This window comes from Oryzias melastigma, linkage group LG5, assembly GCF_002922805.2.
Source record: "Oryzias melastigma strain HK-1 linkage group LG5, ASM292280v2, whole genome shotgun sequence".
Taxonomy (NCBI): Eukaryota; Metazoa; Chordata; class Actinopteri; order Beloniformes; family Adrianichthyidae; genus Oryzias; species Oryzias melastigma.
The window spans coordinates 11,813,352-11,835,608 of NC_050516.1; the positions used below are offsets into that span (position 1 = coordinate 11,813,352).

Below are 22,257 nucleotides of genomic sequence, written 5' to 3' on the forward strand. Positions count from 1 at the left end.
GCTATTACTCAGTCATTATAAATTATTTTTTTCTTTTTTGCAAGTTATCAGAGTCCTAAACTGATCAATTGAATCTCCCAGTAAAAGCGTGTGGTGCCCGCTGGCCCCCCACCTCGAACGCTTGATTGACAGATTCTCTGGAGCCACTTTGAATGGAATGGGTGTGGACTTCAAACAACTCCTGATTGGTAAAAGTAGTTGCCATAGAAACGTTGACTCAGATCGACTCGGACCAATCACTGTCGTCTGGCTCCAACATGGTGGCGTCTGCATCACAGAAGAATGTCGACTGAATTGGCTTCATTTCGCTGGAGCAGGAGGTAAGGCATTTTCTAAAGGGGACGTCACACCTGCTCAGTCCAGTTCTCTTATACAGTCAATGGATAAAATAAAAAGCCAACAAACCTTGAAAATGCAGAAAGAAAATCTAAAAAACATAATAATATATTGCTCAAGGATAATTTTATAAAAAAAAAAAAAAATAAAAAATAAAAAAAAACGTTGTATGTGCAATGCATTTTCATTATTTTAAAAAAGAGAAATCATGCCAGAGTCTGCAGAGTTCACCCAAAGAAGCAGTTCTGTGAATGACGGGGTCCAACAGTAGACTTCCAAGAGGAGATTGATCTATTAAGGTACAATCAGAGCATGAGGAGAGGATCTTTACGTGACGTGTGTGTGGAGATGCCGTAAGAAATCTCCTCTTGTGCTGGCCTCCCCAGGAAAAACCGCCTGGCAGAATTCACACACGTGGGATTGCAGAGCGACTTCAGAAAGCATGGCTCCTCCAGCCGGGTCGAGGCAGTCGTCCATCCGATAAGGGCTGGAGCCTGCAGGCATCTAACAGACACGGAGAAGAAGTTTTTTAGTGAACCGTCACGGAACAGGACTGACTCAAATAAACATTTCTAAGCATTACCGGGTAAGTCCTGACTTCACTGGAGTAGTTTGACCTCAAAAGTTTGGAAGTGCCGGAGGACGCTTCAAGGCACACGGATGAGTCTAAGCAGAAGGGATTTATATTCTCCGCCTTCACATTCTGTTTTCTCTGATTAGTCGTGTCCACGCTGAGCTTCGCCATATCGTCAGCGAGAAGTCCAGAAACAGCCCCCTGGTTTCCAAAGGCGTGGCCAACGCCACACGGGGGTGCATGCTTCCATTCGTCAGTCACAAGCGGTTGAGGATGTTGATAGTGATAGACAGGGGAGTCATGAGAAGGGACTAAATTCATCCCACCCACTTCTCCTGCGATAACAGAAGCACCTGAGAACAAATGATTAAGTCTTAGGTTAAATATTTGATTTTCAGTGGCGTGCATAATCAAATCAAAGCACAAACCTTGGTGCTTCTGCAGCGCTGTGGTGAGCTGATGCAGCATGGCTGCCTGTCTGAGGCACAGAGATCTCAGGCGAAGAAACTGCTGATACAATTCCTTATACGCTTCCTCCATTTCTCCAGCTCCGCGACCTGGAACGTCACAGGGAAAAAACATTCATGTTTATAATTATTTTATATTCATTATAATGAAAGCTAATGAAATTAGGAACAGAACAGATAGATATTAAAAAGTTTCCTTAAAATGACATTTATTCATGCAACTAATTAAAGGACAAGCATGCTTATTTTATTTCGCAATGCTCTGTATTTATAATTGAAGATAAGTAAGTAGTTATTCTACACATTTAATGAAGCAGAAGTAGTACTTCAGCTGTTATGACCCAACAGGACAAAAAAAAATGTAAAGAGGTAAACATTTGAAAACCTCCGACTGTCAGCATTAAAGAACTCTGTGAAAATGTGCAGTTTAGAAGATTAGAAGATTTATGACAAACAAGACAAAAAACAACTTCCAAAGCTCATGTTTATGATCATCTAATCAATACTTATAGTTAGTTCCAACATCAGTTTTCATCCACTGCTTTACAGCTTTGATTCTGTCCTGTTTTCACACAGCTGATCTTTTTTTAAAAATAATAAAAAATGTGAGAAATGATCATATTTAATGACTTTTATTTTTACACCATTATTGTTATTTGGTTATTGCTCACAAGGAAAATGAAATACTTTGTTGGGTTTTGAGGCTTAGAAGATCCATGTTTGGATTACTGTGGGAAAAAAAAGAATTTTTGAACAGAAAACTACAATATTTTGTAAAGTGTAGCCCCTTTTCAACCAAGAGACCACCCAAAATATTGTCTGGACTAATGCAAGTTTGTAAAGGAAAAAAATGGATCCGGAATAGTTCTAAATCTTCATTCACTAAAACAATTTACTTTTTTTTTTTCCTAAACACAGTTATCTGTGCAGGGAGCAACTTTCTAAAAGGCAGATGTTAGTATGTTTTTACGTGCGATGAAGAACAAAAACTGATGGAAGTTCATGTTGTCAAAATGCAGATTTCTGCATTTTCTGCACGTATTTTAACCTTAACCGTAACCCCACCCTAATTAAATGCGAATAGTCATTTCCTTTCTAAAAAATAAAACTTCTATTTTTTTTATTCAAACAGCCCCAAAACTTAGTTATTTTTTTTTAAGATTTCAGTTCTAAAATACAACTGCTTACTTCAGCCTATTTGCCAAAGTTCAGAAATATCCTATCAAAGATAATTAAAAACCTTAGTTTTTATCATATTTATTTGCTTCCTTCATCTTTTACAGTCATTGCTGCAACACTCACTCACAAAAAGCAAGGAAAAGACAAAAGAGATACAGACCACCAGCAAGCCCTGACTATTTTAATAGTTTGCATCATCAGTGGTAGCAGAACAAGAATCAGTTTCTAGATTAGTTTATTTCTTTTTAAAAAGTGCATCAAACTTAAACTATACTCACTTAAATTTAAAATACGATCACAGTGGTTTCAGCTGAGATTCCATCATACTTCAATCACCTTCAGGATTCCTGTCACTGTGTAGAAATAATACTTTTTAAAAGGATTTTAGTCAAAACTTACAAGCTAAACAAAGAAAACTGTAACTAGCGTACAGTTTCCAGAATCTGTTTCACCTAAATGTCTTTACTTGTTGACTAAAGAATGTGGAAAGGCATGAAGATATTTTACGGAAGTGGCTCCACAAAAGAGGAACATAAACAGTTTCGTGTTAAAATGGGACTTCACAGTATCACAGTTAAACATGCAGCACAGCAGTTTAGAGCAAAAGTTCTGCACAAAGTATTTATTTAAGAAAAGAATCAGGGAGAGCACATTCCTGAAATTCAGGAAAACCCTGTTTTCAATTTGTCATTCATTTAAAAAATAAAATGGCATAAGGGGCGTGACAAAAACTGTCAGATTTAGACTGACTGTTTTATTTTTCAATAATTTTTAGGGATTTTTCATCATTTAAACACATTTTCTCATTTGTTATTTTCAGTTTAAAGGCTGGAACTAGCAGGAACTTTAAAAGCCTGTAAAGTAAAAAAAAGTAAACAACTCCTGACGGTTTCTTCCTCTAAAGTTGTGAAAATTTTCACTAAGCTTATTTATTTTTACTTTTGTGCGCCTAAAACAAGCTTAAGTTAATCATTTCACAGCGAATCAAAAACAGTTTACTTACTTTTTGTGGCTATAAAGAACGATTTTCACGACGTACTTCACGTTTTCATTTTACTTGTATCATCACAATGTAAAGCAAAAAAAAAAAAAAACTACAACTCACCTGTCCCATATGTCTAAGCACCTGCCCTCGTGAGCGGTGTTTATGTCACTTCCTGTTACCGTGTGTTCCTTCAAAATAAAATACCGCTTTCTCATATTACGTTTTGGACGCACATTTCTTACAATGAGTTGTGAAAATGATGAACAGGAAAATATGCACGTGCAGTCTTTAACTATTGTTGATTAATATGGCTAATTTAGTCCATTTATTTAATTTTAATTGCACTTTTAAACAACAAAAACGACTTTTTCTGTACTCTTAGGTTCAATCAAACCAGCCTTTTAATGTTAATTGTCTTTTTTTTCTCTACAAAGACCCTATAAGGAAAAAATATATCACGTTTTATGTTTTTACAGCTTTGTAAAACATGTTGGTGTGCAGTCTTTCTGGTGATGACCAATATGGATTTACAAATAAACCAGCATTTAGCCCATAGACATATTTAAACAAGTGTTAAACAAATAGCAGATTACTTTCTTCTCTGTGTTGTCCAAGCAGATGTTTAATATCTGATTTTAGCTGCTAGTGAGAATCTAACAGGAAGAGGGGAGTTAGTGAAGAAATGCATCCACATAAGCTCGCGGTGACACTAATACACTCATAAATCTGTTGTGAGGAGCTGAGTGAACATCAGTGTCTTTACGCTTGAAGGTTAAGGGTCATAGTAGTATAGTAAAAAACAGCAGAAGTATCTCCTCGCCAGTGCAACTGCTCCATTAAGGGTAGTTTATGAAACAAGGTCAATGTGAAAACTATCAGCTAATGCTGGTTGGGATCATCAGTAAATGTCAGGAGGTTGACCTAGAAAAAAAAATCTACACTTGACATTTAAAGCCCTTGATGTAGTGATGATCTGCAATATTGGAACTTAAAGCACTTTTACACATATACCCACAAGCCTACACACATTCACACAGGAATGTGGTTCCACTGGCTTTAAGTCTTTAACATGTCGGTGATGCTGAAACACAAAATCTTTAACGTACTGTAACTTTTCAACTCTTCTGGAATTGTTTTGATTGTGTAAACAGTTGAAGAGTTACGGTAAGTCAAAGAACAGGAGTTAAAGGCTTAACACACTGAGATGACAGAAAGCTTCTCAAGAAAATAGGAGTGTACCTCTTAACCATTGAATCAATACATATTCCTCCAATCCAACTACATCAGTCAGTATGAGACAAGTTATTAATCAAATCAACTTTTACTGTTATACAATTGCTTCAAAGCTAAATTATTAGATTATATTCAATATTGAAAAATACCGTTTGGATTAAAGCACAGCAGGTTCATTTTACTTTAATGTAAAATCAAGAAAGTGCCATGACAGCGGACTACACACATGAATACAGCAAAAAATGATTGTATCGTGATGTAACAAACCCTGAATAATGCATGACTCATTAAGCTACATACAATGACAGAACCCCTTCTATTAGGGTGAAATAGTTAATCCATAAATCAATCAATTGATTTCTATTCCTGTAATCCTGTAATTCCAGGATTGAATAGAATAGAATTGACCTGTATAATAAAAAACAAGTTTCAAAATTAGATTTATTGATAACTGAAGCGATATTGGAAAATACCATTTGGATTGAGACACATTTGGTTAATTTTAATGTAATATTAAAAGGCCCATCATAGTGCACAATACACGTGTAATGGTAGTAAAAAAAGATCAACCATCGTTACAGTCCAATCTGTGGAAATACTTTGAATTTTGCACAAATGTGAAAACACAGTGTGGTAGAATGGTCTAATAATCTGTCATTTTAATGTGGATAAACAACAGTGGGTTAAACTTTACTAAACTAAAATGTAAAAAGATTTGCCATTTATTCTTGTTTACTTCTTTGTTTGTACACATATTTAATTTACACTTGATTATCTTGCAAGAAATAGAAGGAATCAGGAAAACTTCACCTGTACTGTTCAATAACTAGGTATTTATTTGAGTCACACTGGTGGAAATTTTGGCTAAAGATTAATTTGACCCATAAATATACTCATACAAATGCAAAACTTCAGAATTGTTCAATAGATTCTGTGTACAGTACAAAAGTATGTATTTATTTCAGCACAGCTCAACTTATCTAAGGTTGTTATCTGCACTTTTTTCCAGCCTATACCACCTGCTTGCATCAGTGTGTGATCTGGAGTGCACCCTGTTTGGTCTGACCTTGAAACACCTCTTTAAAAAAAGTGCACACAGACACAGCATGCCACCAAGCAGCTCCTGTGTTGCTGCTGCGATCCCTGAGTCGGGGATCTCTGAAGGGTGAGCTTGTATGTGTGTAGCCGTGGGGAGCTGAGGGGGTTCGACTGCTGTGAATAACTTCCAGGCAGGCAGCCAGGGTCCGTCATCTGCCAATGCAACATGATCCAACCTGTCAATCTTGTTTTATAATTGTACCGCTCTCATATTCTCAGGCTGGGCAGACAGAAGTTTCCAACATAGTGACAGAAACTGATGCACACAAAAACCTCCAGCTGGGTTTCTCAAGTGTATATAAAAAAAATCACACTTCTGTGTGCATTGTGTTGACATATAGGGGATTTGGACCATTAGTTTCAGTCACAGTGAAAATACATAATAAAAAGTATTTGAAGTGCACTTTATGGGAACTATTTCACTCAAGAAATGTAAGGTTTATATGAAAAAAGAATGTTTGTTTGCATTGTATCTCATAATTCTGCACCAATTATTTAAACTAGCACACGGTTACTTGAGATCTGTAATGTATCCCAGCAGTCATCTGAGGCAGAGAACACCCACACCGGTCATCAGTCAAAAGTTATGTAAAGTATTAAGAATTAAATATGGACTTACAGTAAAAGTGAATGTCTTTGTACTGCAGAATGTAAAGCAAGAAAAAAAAAGCTGAAAATATTAAATTTCTGCACACTGCAAAAACAGTAGAAATAAGTCAAAATGTCAACCTCGTTTGAGGTTTTCTTTAAAAAAGTAAGAAAATGGGATAAGAAAAAGAATTATTATTTTTAGAAAAAAACTCCAGTCATTGTTTTCTTAAACTAACATGATTTTCTATTGAAAAAATAATTTTTCCTTCAAGACATTTTTTTTAAATCAAGGGACTTACTTTCTGAACACACATTTTTTGCAGTACAGTAGCTTTTTAAGAGAACTTACTGTGAGGCGAAATTTAAAAAAAATGTACAACCTTTTCTTTTTAACAAATGATCAAAAGTCAAAAATACATTTTCATGTTGCATAAATGTCTTTTGGGGAAAAGAAAGTGTTCTAAATGAAATAAAGGACTGCAAAAGCACACACTGTATGTGATTCCAACATTTCTGCAATTTCATTATGTAATTTTAACATAAATTTGAAAAAAATGTGCAAATTTTAGACAAACTTCTACACGAATCCCTCAATTATGGTCACATTATCCATTGTTGCACTCCTGAAAGACAGCAACAAAGATGGAAACTCTGGCAGTCTTTCAATCCAAAATATCTGAATGGTTTTGTAAGAAAAAAAAGAGGCTCTGGGTTGTCCTGGCACAACTTGAGGGGTATCATCTGGCTTGTTATCAGTGCATAGTTCACAAGCCAACATTTGTGACATTACCATGGGACATGAGTAACACCTCTATTTCTGAAGACGTACAAAGGATTCGGGAGCGCCGTGCTTTACCCCCAGCGTGGCATCTTGCTCGGGGATGCAAGACAATTCATGACTGCATTCTGCACGTACTGCTGTCACATGGCTTGATGTAAGTCAGGGTGCTAAACTGTCCTATATCTGCATATCACACATTATGAAACTAAATATACAACAGGGAAGGATACAGGTTATTCAACAGCTGAAACTCTATATCAACCCCAGATGGAAACCATTTCACTTCCAATTAGTCTCCTCAGCCCAGCCTCTCAAAGTATTACTCCAAAGGTTGTTTTTGAGCTTCCACGTTAGCAGTCATACCAACGGATACAGCAACGATGCAAAGATCACAACTTTCACACTCCACGATGATAATTCAGTCATTCACATAAATGTAATCCTGATGGGAATAAAAGCTTGAGACTGCAATTTGGGGCACAGAATTATCAGGCGGCGCATAAGCAGTGATGTCTGACTTTATCTCTGGACACTGAGTGACAGACCAGATCCAATTACTGAGGGTTCTGTGAGCGCTCAACAATGGCCGGCTATTTATACCCTCAGAGGGCTTTCTGGGTTGTGCAACACACTCGTATACACCTAATGCTGTCACATACACATTCGGCCATGTGCACAACTTCACTTGAGCCTTCATTTTGTCATCTTTAAAACTGATCTGTGCTACTTTGACAAATGCAACTTGTAGTATAGAATCTGTAGATGTCTGTAAAACTGAAAAAACTGAAAAAAATAAAGGTTTGTGCACCATGTAACAGCATGAGTGGCACCCTCAAAAAGAAATTTTACCACAAAAATGTAATCTTCATTTGCTTCCTGTTCCCCACACTAAGACACAAACATGTTTGTGAGGAAGCAAAATAGCATATATATATTTGTGAAATAATTTTGTTGCTAGTTTAAAAAAAAGAAACAGTAGTTTCCTGTTTGCTTGAATACTTACTGTAGATCATAACCTCATTATCTTCATCTCATGGGACAGTTTTTCAGATGTGGAATTGTATAATTCCATATCAGCTTCATAACTACCTAAAACTTGCATTAATTGAACTTTTTATTGGCCATATTCTGAATTTAATTTGGTTTCAGGATTTTATCACTTTTTTTGGTAAACAGCAAAATCTGAGCCTTAAAAAAGTTTTAAAAAAATAAATAAATAAAAAAGACTCTTATTTTAAATAAAAATTGCTTTATCTTCTGTCTTGTATCTTTTTAAGAAAGTTTTTACATAGCAAAATTATCTTAGTCTAAGAAAACACATCGTAGTGACTGGAATTTTTGTCTTAAAGTAAAAATTCTTGGTAAGACAATTTTTACCCAATTGGCAGATGTTTTGCTTATTTAATGAATTTCTTTTTTTTTTCAATGAAATTTTGACTTATTTCCAGTGGTTTGTTTTTGGAGTGTAATACTTTTTAGCTTAAACCATTTTTTCAATCTTCTGAAAGAGTTTTATGAAACACTTATGATAATTTCCAAAAGGCAGAACTTCCTCACCTTATTTTTTGTTTAGTTCTTCATGCTTTTGTTTGGTGCAGTGTGATTCATGTGTTGCCCCTCTTTCCCACCAGAGACTGTGCTCCTGTTCTTGGCTGTGGACCTCGCCTCTGGCTCATCTTACTTCCCCAGTTCTCCCACAGTTCTATCTGGATGAATCATCTGTTCGTCCTGTTGTTAAGGAGTTTTTCCTTACAGAGACGGAGGGTCTAAGGGCAGGGATGTCCAGTTTGGCTTAGTCTGTTTACCTTAGTTTAACAACCAGCTATTGTTTATATTTTTTGACTGAGTTTTTTTTTTTATTGTTATTTATTTATTTATCCAGCAAAGACAGATTAAGAACGCCATTCTTATTTACAACTGTGGCCTGGCAACAATTGTGAAACCCAATGAGACTACTGTGTTGTGATATTGGATACATAAATAAAATTAAATTGAAATTAAACTTGTTAAAAAATAAAAGTCCCCAAAGAATAACAATGAGGCTGTTTTACTGATATCTTTTTTAATGAACAAATATTCATCTGCAATGACTGATGATCAACTTTGTAAAGTCAAGATAATTTTGTTAATCAACTCTTTTTTCAAGTTTTATAAATGAATTGTCAACTTTAAGTTACGGGTTGATTTTTTAAAATAGTTTTTAAAAAGTGTTTACAGGAAAGTTTATATTTCCACTTTGAATTAATTAACAATTCATTGTATTAATTAGCAGGAATCGGGTACTATTTTTACATCTCTGCACAGTTCAGCTTTTATCTCAAGATCTCTCTAGATATCAAACATTTGATGAAATCCAGCATCAATAAGGCATACATTTAACTATAATGAAACATCTGTGTTATTTTCTCTTTTGTAAGGAAAATTGGTAATAAATGCAGCAAACATTTATAAATGCATATATGGACAATGATAAGGTTATTAACACTGAATAATTAGTATGTAATTTTGTTGTTGGGTTTGTGGGTCAAACATTACAAGACAAATAAACCATAAGCTCCTTTCCCCACTTACATGACAACTTTAGTCAATATTTACAAGGTGGATATTTCAATACTTGACTAAATAAAGAATTTATCCAGGAGGTTTAACATGTATTTATTATGTAACTCATTCAAACAACCTTTGTGTTGTATCAGAGGCGGTGTAAGCCTCTGAGTCTGCAGTTTTGAGTCTGGCATCCCACATGCAATGGTTGCAAGGCGACGGTTTGTTTCTGGACTCTGTGATTTATGTGAGGTCAGAAGTTAAAGAACCGATGGTATTTTCAAATGTGGGGTTCTACTTTTGGAAGAAAAAAAAGATGGTGTCAAGAAACATGGGTATTCCAAACGTCAGATATGCTGACATGAGGATATACAGTATTTTGAGTTTTAGAAATGTGAGGGCGGTAACACATGTCGGACCTGTCATGGAAACATAAAGAACAACACACGATCGCCAAAAAGGAACTCAAATTTTAGTCACCTGAACTAACAGTTGAAAACTTAAATGATTTTAGTCTGAAAGAAGTCTCAGCATCTGATTAAACCTGGTGGATATCCCTTTTGTTATTATTTTTTTAAGGCTGACTAGCACTGCATGCTTGACATTTGTAAAACAATAATCGCTCCATGAACGCTATGTTTCGTTTGGACTCCTGCTCTTTTCTCTTTGAGTCTGTCTTTCCGTTGTGTCTGCCAGCACCAAAACCCAGATGAGCAGTACATGGTGTACAGTAGGATCTGGTGTCAGCTTGATGAATCCTGTGAGCAATGGAGTCCGCAGCACAGTGTCGTCTTCCTCTGAGGATGCTACACATGAATGCCGTGTCAGAGAAGACTCAGCAAAAGTCTCATGTGTTAGGCTATTATCTCTGCTTAGTTTGTTTTTTCACTATTTTGATATTTTATTTAAAATTATACCACATTCTGACTTTAATGCATTGACTTTTTCAGTTCAATAGAAGTACTTGTCATTGTAAATGAATGTATTATAGATAAAACTTTATTTTATCAGAAGAATTAAAGGTAAATATGTCAATAATTGAGATTCAAACTTTGAATTTTCTACTTTAATACTTTTACTATAGGGCCCAGTGGTCACTAAGACTTCCATGTTTCATGCAATAAAACAAAGAAAAAGAGGAGAAAAATGTGTTAATACCTGCTTGTTTTTTAAAAATAATTAAATCTGTTGTTTTTTGAAGTTAATATGAAAACACGTTATAAAAAAACAAACAGTTGAGCATAAAAGACAGAAGAAGAGAAGCTGTAAAACATAAAACATTCAAAACTGGGGCAAGACACACCAAACAGAAACAGTATCCGCGATTTCTAATGAAGTTAAAATAATAATAATAATAAGTCTTGCATGTTTTTTTAACATATTTAATAGAAAATGTCAAGCCACGTCTTCAATATGCACATATGCTCAAACAACAGGAGATGGAAGAGTTTTTTTCCATCTGCACTTAAGCGCTCATCTCATCAGTCTCACTCTATAAGAAATGAAAGTTAAAATAAAATATAAAAATGAGTGCAGTGTATATAAAAACGCACAATTCAGAAGTGATGATGTTCAAGCATCTGTGCGAGTCTGTACACTATCAAACGCCAAAGATGCACTACTCTACAAATCAATGCATTTTACTTCTCCGGTTTCTGTGACATACATTTTTACAAGAACACTTTGTGTTATCGAGAGTCAAGGAGACTCTTAAATCGTCTTGGGTCTATTTCTAGCTCCAGATGAATCACTTCACTGCAGTTATAACTTGAACAGTCTCAAGAGCATGTGAGGAGGATTGAGTTTTAAAAGATTTACAACGTGTCATCACTCGATGGCCTTCCAGTTTAACAGTGAAGACGCACCTCGGACGCCACGGCTCTGAAAGGGAAGCATGTGTCTTCGACAGTTTAAGTTGCAGGGGAGGCACTTTATGTTTTCATTCACCCAGTCCACGCTTAATGATATCAAGAAGTACCAAACATGCAGGAAATTACTCAAATTATCACAATTTTTTCTGCCATCAGTGGCTTTCAAATGCAGCGGCCGTAAGGCAGTACCATTGACTGTATGTGAGAACTGGACTGAGTAATCCCTCCCCCTCGAGTTTCCATAAAGCTGAAATCTCATAGACTTCTACTGAGAAATAAACGAATATTACATTCAGAACCATCATTATTATTGTGCTTCATCTTTTTAATATGTTCTTGCTAATCCTTATTTTTTCACAATATTTTTGCTGTAATGTAAATTAGTCAAGTTATAAATTGACCAATCAGATGCCTCAATAAAAGTAGTAGTTGTTTCCATAGAAATAAAGACTCAGACCGATACGGACCAATCACAGTTTACTGAGGTCGTCTGGTTCCAACACGGCGACGGACTTAGAAAGCTATTCTCTCTGTGAAGTCATACTTGCTCTGTCCAGCTCTTATACACAGTCAATGGGCGGTACACACAACTTTATTTTCTTAAGGCAATAAGGTTTGCACCTGACATTCTGAAAATAAAAACTTGGTGAACTTTGGTCCAAGACCTTCCATAAGAGCCTAAGGGGATCAACAGATGACAGATGCCACAATAGGGTTTGTTATGAAGTAAAAGTCATTAATTACATACTGTGTTTGAAATTAAGGCTTTTCCAAAGTACTTTGAAAGTACAAAGAGCTTCTAATTTGTTTGAGAAAAAAAACTTTATAAATTGATGCATGCTGGTCTACACTGCCAAAACAGGCCCTTGGGTAATAAATTAAAAATTCTAACTCTGATGGCAGATTTTGTTTAAATAAGCAAAAAAAAATTGCCAATTCTAGTCACTAAGTCATGTTTTCTCAAACTAAGACTATTTGGCCTTTGAAAAACTTTCCTGATGAGATCATATTTTTGCAAGATAGAAAATAAGATAATTATTTACTTTCTTAAAGGGGCCATACCATGAAAATTCTACTTTTTAAGCTTTTAAGTGCAATATACAATTCATTCCTCCCTACCTCAAAGTAGTATTTTGATCTGTTCATACATTTAAGAGTAATCCTCTAAAAACCTGCGCTGTCTGCAGCAGCCCCTCCCATACCCAGAAAAACGAGCGGGTGGTATCGTGGTAACTGTTTTGTGATATTGGGCTATATAAATAAAACTGATTTGAATTAAATTCATAGGTTGAGTGGTATGTCTAAAATTGCCCCTAGGTGTGCATGTGGTTATGTGACCCTGCAACCGACTGGCGACCCTTTTCGGGGTGTACTCCAGTATCTGGGTTGGCCCTAGCAACCCTTTGACCCCTAAAGGATTCCGTGGATTCTGAATTTGGATGGACAGAACTTTCAAAATATGTTGAAGAAATGAATGTTTCTGAGAGACCACTGTGCCCCTTCATTAAAGCAAAATCACATTTTAAACACAAAAGTACTGTCAAAAATGAAATTCCAAGAAAATGTGGTAAGTACTATTCCCAATCAAACTCAAATATGTAGGAAATAGAAGTTTAAATTCCAAATTTGCAATTAAACATTTTTTGGGGAAAAAGCCAGAACGTCATTATGGGATGTTCCATTCAGAAGAACAGCAGGTATTTTCTTTTCCCCTCTATTTTTGTCTTTCTTTTTCAGAATGGTAGAGTATCCATAAAGATCTTCTCCACTATCGGTGGAGGAGGGACCAGATCCTCCAGTTTTAGGTAGAAGATGCGCTGCAAGCCCTGTGTGCACAGAGTCCTCAGCTCCGGGAGTTTGCCTAGCAACCGAGAGAGATAGTTTGGCTGTATCCGATTTGGTTCTGTTCCCTTTTCACTCATATGTTCCCTTAAGCAGCGGATGAGGTTACTTTGGAAGTCCTCGACACGTTTTGGCTCCTTGAGGCCGTGGCGATCTGAGTGCAATGAGAAAAAAGTCTGGAATTAAAAAAAACATTCCGATCAGGAATTGAAAAGCAAACAAAGTCTCTCACCGGTGATGATGACGAGCGCCGCGAGACAGGCAAACAAGGAGAGGTCCAAATTCATACGGTGGAGGCTCTGTGAAAAGTCCATGATGGAGTTGATCCAGTCTCCAAAGCTGTGGGCACACTGCTGTCGATGCAGGACCACGCCGTTGCAGAAGACAAGCTTATCCTTCTCTGGATTTGACCTGTTTAGTTTCAAACCATCAATCACTGAAAGATGCACACCAATATTGGGAAGTTACTACAAGAAAAAACCCAAACCTGTAAGCCAGGCGGAGGATAAAGAGCTCCACGAACGCTGATTCAAGGAGGAGCTCCTGATCCTCCTTGCAGAAGTCTGTGAACCCCGGGATGGCTTGAGCCCACTTTCTAATAACATCCAAGGCCCCAGTGAGGAGGTCGTAGAACTGCTGGATATCCCCCGCGTCTTCCTTTTCCTTCAAATGATTGGATTTCTCCTGATACTGATGAGAGATTTTTGTTTTAACTAAAGTACCTGCTTACTTTGATATGTTAGAAAGCAGTACTGACGTTTACCTTGGAGTAGTTGAGCTTTCCTGCGCTCGGATTGGAGTCTAAATGGGCCTTTACAAGAGAGGCAATAATGTTGACATTGGAGCTCGTGGATGAAGCCTCAATCAGAGTTTTTGGCTTGGAGGGCAGGCGACCCCTGCGACCTTTGAGGTTGTCTGTGCGGACAACTATCAGACAGACAAGAAGAGCAAGTCGTTGACCAAGTAGTTGATGCTTCTTTAAAAAGAACAAGTGCAGTATTATTCTCAGTTTTCTCTTTTACTGCAGCTGGCACTGTAAATCTGGTTCTACATGCCTCTGCTTCCTGGCCTTGGCTGCCCAAGACTCTCATTGCAAAGTGTGATTTGTCCTTATCATAAATTACCAACAGCAAGCTCATAAAGTCTAAGATAGCTTTACCTTCTTTGACCATTCCCACAGCCAGACATTTCTGGAACCGGCAGAATTGGCATCGGTTTCTTCTCCTCTTGTCCACTGGGCAGTCTTTATTGGCAAGGCACACATACTTAGCATTTTTCTGAACTGTTCGCTGTCAAAAAATGGAAGAAAAACATCACTAATATGTCATAATGTTGGAAAGAATAACTCATAAATTACTTTAACCAGACCAAGATTTTACCTTTGCCAAGGTGATGTTTTTGTTTTGTTTTTATGTTAACTTTAAGAATAGAGGTGTTGGTGACACTAATTTATCACTGGTGTCATGTGGGGAGAATCAAGTTGGAGTAATCGAGAAAGACTCTTGGATAAGACGTCTTAAACTCAAGAAACTAACTCCAGATAAAAAAGGAATCCCCCTGCGTGACTGAGAGTCTTCACACGCTGAAGTGATATAATATCAATAAGGCCTTCTAGTTTCATCCCTTTTTATTGTAAATGATGGAGCCAAAGCATTAAGACTCTTTTATTATAACACTCTTTAATACACCATCCTGGAATAAACGGTTGTAGCTGACCTGAACTGCTCCATTACATAAGTGTGTCATCTGCATAACTTCTAGTTCAAGATGCATCTCAAATACAATTTGGCAACTGTTAAGAAAATAGAAAGATACATCCATTACTATTTATTTAATGCATCAAACATGCCAAACAATGTCACTTCATTAAAGGTTTAAATGATAAAACTGACATATATTTTTAAATAAATGTTTTAAATGTACATTTTTAGTTTGCGATTTCGCATTGTGATTATTTGCAGGTAATAAGTGGTCTGCAAATACAGCAACTAAAAAAAAAAAATTGTGATTAATCAAAAAAAAAATTGTAAATTATTTTTAATCAATTCTTGGCCCTAATTTTATTAGAAATTACTGCTAAAGATATATTGCATATTGAACCATGTTTTGTTTAGATTTTCTTTTAAATATAAGACATAAATCATTTTTTAATGTGTCCTATACTACAACAACAACAACAAAAAAACCTCTTTATTAAGTTGACGTGCTTATTATGTTGGCTGCTGTCATGTTTTGTGGTTAAGTGCCTGTTTAGGTTTCTATTGTTTAGGTGTTCTTATTTATTTATTTTAATTAATTGATGGATTTTGGGGCATATTTGTGTTCATATTTTACTTCCTTGAAAAGCTTGAAAATTTGTTTTAGCCAATTTAAAGTCCCCTTAGATGAAAATGATGTTTTTTGAGTTTTTAATATTAACATTTTTCTTCTGAAAGAGAACAAATGTAATAATAAATCATTTTGTTTTTGCATTTCTAAATATTTCTCCTTTTAAATCAATCAAACTGTCTTGGACAGACTCTATTTGAATGAATGATCTTCTTTCCATCAACAGCTCTGCTGCACATGCACTAAACCCTCATCTGTTCCTAGTGTCTAGTTCAGGTTCTGGAGAAGAGAAGATGGTATCTTCACATTGACTGCAGTCAAATGAGCCGCCGTTCACATTTCTGTGGTCAAATCAGCATCACTGGATTTTTGGTGTGAGTTTCATCCAATACTTACGGTAGCAGGACTGAGAACGCTGGAAAATCTCCACCAGACTCCACTGAGCTTCTTGATTTGACCACGGAAATGTGAACGGCGGCTCATTTGACCGCAGTTGGAAAGGATTGTAAATCAATGAAAGAGCATTTTGATGTTAGCTTTCATTATTTTATCAAGAACTCTGAGAAACCAATGATTGAATGTATTGATCACAGCAACGTCAATAAACATTGGAGAATTAGCTAAAAGAGTCTTTGGTGAACTGGAAGGAGAAAGAATCAGGATTTTGGAGGAAGTTCTGTCCATGAAGATCTTCACTTCCTCGTCTGAGCTGACATCTGGATCAGAACCATATGGATGGACGTTACCCATATTGCTATTTCTATTTCTATGTAGCAGCGGTAAAGATGTACGCTAGCGAGACACAGAGCTATCATAATCAGACATGGGGGGATCAGGGGCTGAGCTACTCAGCTCAGCTCCAAAAGCCACGCCCCCTCAGAGGAGATTTTAGAAACAGAGGCTTCAGATCAACATGAAAAATTGCTTTTTAAGACATTTAGGTCGTGGGATTTTGGCTAAAAACTTCAAAATCATAATTAAAACACTACTGGGAACTTTTTATAATAAAAAAATTGTCATAGGGGACTTTAATTGTCACACACGATTAGTTGAGCTTAATAGTTTTGTATTTGTTTTGTATGACTCCCTCTATCAGACACCCCAAAATAAAGGCTGTTATGTCCTTTTATCCCTCCAGTTCCAATATTGTCAATACCTATTCCTCCCTTCTAAAAGATAAAGTGTAAATATGTTATTTTACTCAACTTAATTTGACTAAAATAAAAAAAATGTTTCTGTACAATATATACAATTACTAAACTATGTATTGTGCCTTAATTGTATTTATTTTATATTACTTTTGTTGTTTTTCATTGTTATTTGGTGTTATTTGAGCAATGGCAGCACATAACTTTGGGATCAGATAATCCTAAATCGATTGATCAATTACCAATTCACCAAACAGGGAATGTCAATTCAAGTTTAAATCATTATTGTTATTTCTATTAAAATAAATCAATTGTAGGTTATATATTTCAGAAAGAAAGCACTATTGGAAGGATTATAAATGGTAGGAATCATTTTCAAATAAATTTAGTTTTTTGTTACCTTGAAGAAACCTTTGCATCCTTCACAGGTGCGGACGCCATAGTGCTGACAGGATGCGTTGTCACCACAAACTGCACAGTGGCCCTCATTGGTGCCTGAGTTTGGGGTTTTAGGAGACATCATTACCCCCTCCACCACACAGGGGCTTTCCCTAGGTCCACTTTCCAGAGGGGTGTGGAGGCAGTGGAGAGGGTATACGTGCTGCCGAGAAGACAGAAAGAAGGGGTCGTCCGGACCAGCCAGGGAATCCTGGTGGTGCCCCAAAGTGGAGTGTGGTTCTAGTGAGGGGCTGAAGGTCAGAAAGGAGAGCTGCTGCTGCATGGCAGCCTTGTCCACAGAGCATGGAGGAGCTGAGGGGAAAGGGCTAAAAGGGGAATCCCAGACAGGTGCAGACTCTGTCTGAAATCCCTGGGTTGGAGAGGAAACAGTGGCATAGTATTCTGAGCCGCATGATGAGAGGGTTTCATCAAGGCAGCTAAGTGCAAAGGATCCTGGGTAGCAGCCATACACCTGGAGATCGTCCAGCTTGAAGGGTGTGTTCTGCATGTGTGGACTGGAGCCATCAGCTGCTGCTGCTGCCGGGTGGCTTAAAGAAACTGTAGACGCAGCGGGGGCAGTGGTAACCTTGCAGGAGAAGGCATCGAACTGCCCAGCATAGTCGTTGCCCACCAAGGTGTTGATGCTCGGCAGGGAGGATGTAGAGAGCTGGTCCCTCTGGCCTTTAGCTTCCATCACCAGTTTTGGACTAAGATCAGGATTCACAAGCTCAGAGCTGAAGAAGATGTCATGGGGCAGGGATGCATGCTGGGTTTGTGCACAGGGCATCGCTAAGAAAGACAAGATGCAGAAACTATGTTTACTTTCCAAAATATTCACAATAAATGTTCTATTATTTTGACAGCAAAACCTCAATCACTTTCAGAATTGCATCCTACAACCCTAAAGATATTACAAATTTATGCAAATTTGATAAATAAATTAAATAGTATTTATCTTAAATTAATGAAGATTAGTTCAAGTTTGTCTCCTGAATGTCACATTTCGTCAGTCAGGCCTTTGAAAAGTAAAGAGAGCGGTCCGCCAGAGGCCTGAAATGTTGTTAAATATTGTGTTACTAGCTGTTAATGCTTTGAAAACCTGCTCCACTGAAGGGTAACACTCTTTAACAGCTATTGCACCAAGGACTGCTAAAGATCCCGTTTCAGGGTTGGCTAGAAGCCATGATATACATGCAAAGTAGCATTAAGATGTTGCAAATTGATATTATTTTACCAGTAACATCAGAAAATTATGTATGTTGTGTAAGCAATATGCATGCATCTCTATTTGAATAAAAGCACAGATAAAAGTTGGGGATTAGAACTGTATACAAACTTTTTATTAATGGGAGTATTGAATATTTTTCTAATTAATATATTATATTTTCTTTTTAAAAAAAGCATGTTATTTATGCAAATGAATAATTATTTATTTCTCTAAGTCAAAATTATAGAGTTGTAAAACTTTGAAAGAGTTGTGTCACATTTGCAAGAACACAGACTCACCTGTTTGATGCAGATATCCTTCTGTTTAAATGTTCTATTATTTCCCAGTCAGTTCTTCCAGCTGCTGTCAGGATTCTCCCATCCACACACGCTCATGCTCGCTTACCAACGAGCACGACTCCATATGCAACCTTGTTTTATTTTGGCGAGAGAGCTGAGAAAAGAGGCGGATCCGTGTCCAAATATGGTGAACTATGTTGTAGAGCGTTCCGGAAGACGAGCCAATCAGCTTCGTGCTCAAGACGCTCTTCTGGGGGACGCACGCGCGGGATTCCATTGACGTCAGAGCCGAGGGGGCGTGCCTTTTTACTAAAAATAAATGCCTTTTATTGAATGAAAATTGCTAAAAATAACTGAAGGAACCGGAGCTGCATGGGTGCAAATCGAGAACAAAAGAACGTTTGATGAGCGAATCTTCTGCCAGAAAACTCTTTTTAATTTAACAGAATTAAAAAAAAAGATTTTTAAAGTCAACAAGTGTAAAACTTTATCTCTTGTTTTTATAAAACATCTGAAATATTATTTTATGCTCTAATAACATTACATTATAAAATTAACAAAAAGAAAAATCAATATAAACATTAAATTAAAAAAATAAAATTGCTGTATATCATGTTTTTCTAGATTATGTCCAAGAAATCTACCAAGCAACATTTGAATCTTAACTTTAGTTTATCAACTAAGAACTAACTTTCATCTTATTAATGTTAGCTTAAAAATCCACTCTAAAGAAAATGGTGTTTTTGGTGTTTTTAACATGTTCTTGTACAACTGGATAGCTCCAATAACTGCTATATTTTTGTCACACCAGTGATGTTTGATTGGGGATGTGAGGGACTGTAAGCTAGTGGGAGACTGTGTAAACAGAATGACGGGAATATGGGCGGGCTTACTCCATGCCAACAATCCCACCTATAACTAAGATGCAACTCTCCAGTGAACTCTTGTTGCTCGACAGAAACGTCCTAGAAAACGTTTTTTTATTATTTATTTTAGCTATATATGGCAAAATCATACTTAAAAGACCCCTGGAAAGAAAAATAGATCAAAAGAGGTTTGGAGTGGGACTTAAATATTTGCACATAAATGGGACTGTCTGATTTAGTCTGTTTTAGGCTTATTTAAACTAATGTCTCTAGAACAGGGGCGGACTTACCTTTAGACAATGGTAGGCAATTGCCTGGGGCCCCCAACACTCTGGGACCCCGAGCTGAACAAAAATAAAAGTGTCTAAAATAAATGCTTCGCTCATTATTACTTCATTCTGTCTAAATGGCATGAGACTGATCATGTGAAAGTGTTAGGTCCTCCCCCGTCCCTCTGCATCAATGGAATATTCCAGTCAAGAGTAAGTTAGCTAGCAAATAAGTCGGTTTTCCCAGATTACTACTACTAATAAAATTAATATGGGTCCACTAACCTGTTCGATCCTAATCATTTCATTTTTATTCTCAATTTTTTTTTTATTTTGCGTTTTTCCTGTTTAGTTTTGCACGACAGTTTTGAAATGATTTCAGTTTTTAAAAGATTATTAAAACATTGTGATGCTTGGCAGTGAGTCTGTCAACTAGTGGACCAACAAATAAGTTATTTGACGTTTTAACCTGGATGAGGATTAAAAATATATATATACATTATTTGGGAACCCTAAACTGCTGAGTCCTCCTCTGCTATGGAAGAGTTAAAGAACACAGCTATAAAATGAACACTAATGTCAACAAAAAGCATTTGTAATTTTTTTAAATGAATTATTGAAACAAGTTTTTTTAGTTTGCTAAAGTATACCATTGAATAGTAACTGATATACAACTGTCAATAGTCTCAAGACTTTTCATTCATAGGCTAAAGAAGATCTACAATCTGGACAATTTCACAAAAAGCCTGAATAATCCCACTTAGTGCTAGCAGTGTCCTGATTTAATTTTTTTTACCATAACATACTAAATTCCAATGTGTAATTTAGGTCAGCAAAGACTAAAATAGAAATCAAGGAGCAGACATACTGTATATATTTATTCCTTAAAGTGCTGCTAATTATATCTAACTGTGAGATCCACAGTTAAATTAAGAGAAATTCAAAACGATGAGCCGACACACTGTCCTGTCATTATTAGAGGTTTTGCACTATAAATGTCACATCCACAGCTGCTGACACTCATTTACCAGTGTTAATTTAAGCATCACTTAATGCCACTTTTGCCATTACATCTCCACAACAAACCATCCCATGCTGACACTTGAACTGTCTCGAGGGATATTAGAGTGCAAACCAGCAAATGTAAGTAAGTTTTGGCATCCTTAAGAGAAACTACAATCTCAAACTAACTAGCTGGACTGCAGAATTATCACAGTTTGAGATGAATGCTCAAAAAGCGACTGTCACACAAAACTCGCGATCTTCATTTCCAAATAGGCTGTTCAGAAATGCAAGTTTCCTCAATTATACAATTATTTGCTTGTGTATTAGAATTTGAACTAATTGACGTGCTGATATATGATATTTTCTGGCGGGACAGAGGACGGATTAGTGCTTTTCACTGTCAGCAAACAGGTTCCAAGCCCACTTCTGTGAAGAATTCACACGATGGACGGATAAACAAACAAATGTTAATAATTTGCTGAAAATAGATTAGATAAAAATGGAATAAAAAGTTAAAAGATATAAAAATATGTCAATATACTGCATTTGCTTTTCTATGCATATAACGGTTATAACCCCATAGAAAATGACAAATGAGTGGGAAAACTGCGTTTGTATTTGAACTTTTTTCAGATTACAATGTAAACATGATGATACAACACTGTTAGGACTCACATTTAAATTACACTGAATATTTAATAGACACAAAATGAACTTGTGATCATGAAGTTTGCAACACATTGGAAATCCAAACGGAAAAAAACTTGACAGGTTTATGAAAGCTGAAGACAAACATAGAATACATCACAGAAAAACAAGAATCACAAAATACATTTTGACTTGCCGTCACCACGGCTGTTGAGAAGTTGAGATGATTTTATGGAAATAATTCTGGTATTGAAACTGTAAAATCAATTATTTATTACCATCAATCGTGTTACTCACGTTTAGTGCATATGACACGAGGCATATTTAGCTTGATTTGTGACAGAAACATCACTCTTAATTCTTCAGCAATTTTTAAATCTATGTCAGACAAATAAAATAAAATAAAATACTAAAAAAAAGTAAAAAAAAAATAAAAATAAATAAAACAAAAAAATAAAATAAAGCAAAATAAATGAAACAAAATAAAAAAATAGAACAAAATAAAAAAAGGAAACACATTTTAATAAAATCAAATAAAACAAAATAAA

General features: G+C 36.2%; 2 protein-coding genes across 6 annotated transcripts; both read right to left on the bottom strand.

The window, feature by feature from the left end:
* Nucleotides 1–455: 455 nt before the first annotated feature.
* Nucleotides 456–3,856, bottom strand: zgc:113184 (uncharacterized protein LOC553745 homolog). Of its 4 annotated transcripts, none has more exons than XM_024271131.2 (5): nucleotides 3,662–3,850; nucleotides 2,835–2,909; nucleotides 1,339–1,467; nucleotides 920–1,263; nucleotides 457–840 (listed from the first exon to the last, which is right to left on the bottom strand). In XM_024271131.2, exons 3-5 carry the CDS (start codon nucleotides 1,448–1,450, stop codon nucleotides 664–666), a joined length of 633 nt encoding a protein of 210 aa, XP_024126899.1. In that variant the 5' UTR covers nucleotides 1,451–1,467; nucleotides 2,835–2,909; nucleotides 3,662–3,850; the 3' UTR covers nucleotides 457–663. The 4 variants fall into 4 exon arrangements, with proteins under 4 accessions (XP_024126901.1, XP_024126902.1, XP_024126899.1 ...); XM_024271132.2 differs by lacking the exon at nucleotides 3,662–3,850 and adding an exon at nucleotides 3,560–3,641; XM_024271133.2 differs by lacking the exon at nucleotides 2,835–2,909 and having other exon boundaries at nucleotides 456–840; nucleotides 3,662–3,856.
* A 9,454-nt stretch (nucleotides 3,857–13,310) lies between these two features.
* Nucleotides 13,311–22,187, bottom strand: LOC112145583 (probable nuclear hormone receptor HR38). 2 transcript variants are annotated; one of them, XM_024270906.2, is made up of 7 exons: nucleotides 18,922–22,187; nucleotides 17,378–18,204; nucleotides 14,661–14,790; nucleotides 14,265–14,428; nucleotides 13,989–14,191; nucleotides 13,734–13,912; nucleotides 13,311–13,655 (listed from the first exon to the last, which is right to left on the bottom strand). In XM_024270906.2, exons 2-7 carry the CDS (start codon nucleotides 18,200–18,202, stop codon nucleotides 13,393–13,395), a joined length of 1,764 nt encoding a protein of 587 aa, XP_024126674.1. In that variant the 5' UTR covers nucleotides 18,203–18,204; nucleotides 18,922–22,187; the 3' UTR covers nucleotides 13,311–13,392. The 2 variants fall into 2 exon arrangements, with proteins under 2 accessions (XP_024126674.1, XP_036067754.1); XM_036211861.1 differs by lacking the exon at nucleotides 18,922–22,187 and having other exon boundaries at nucleotides 17,378–18,567.
* Nucleotides 22,188–22,257: the final 70 nt, after the last annotated feature.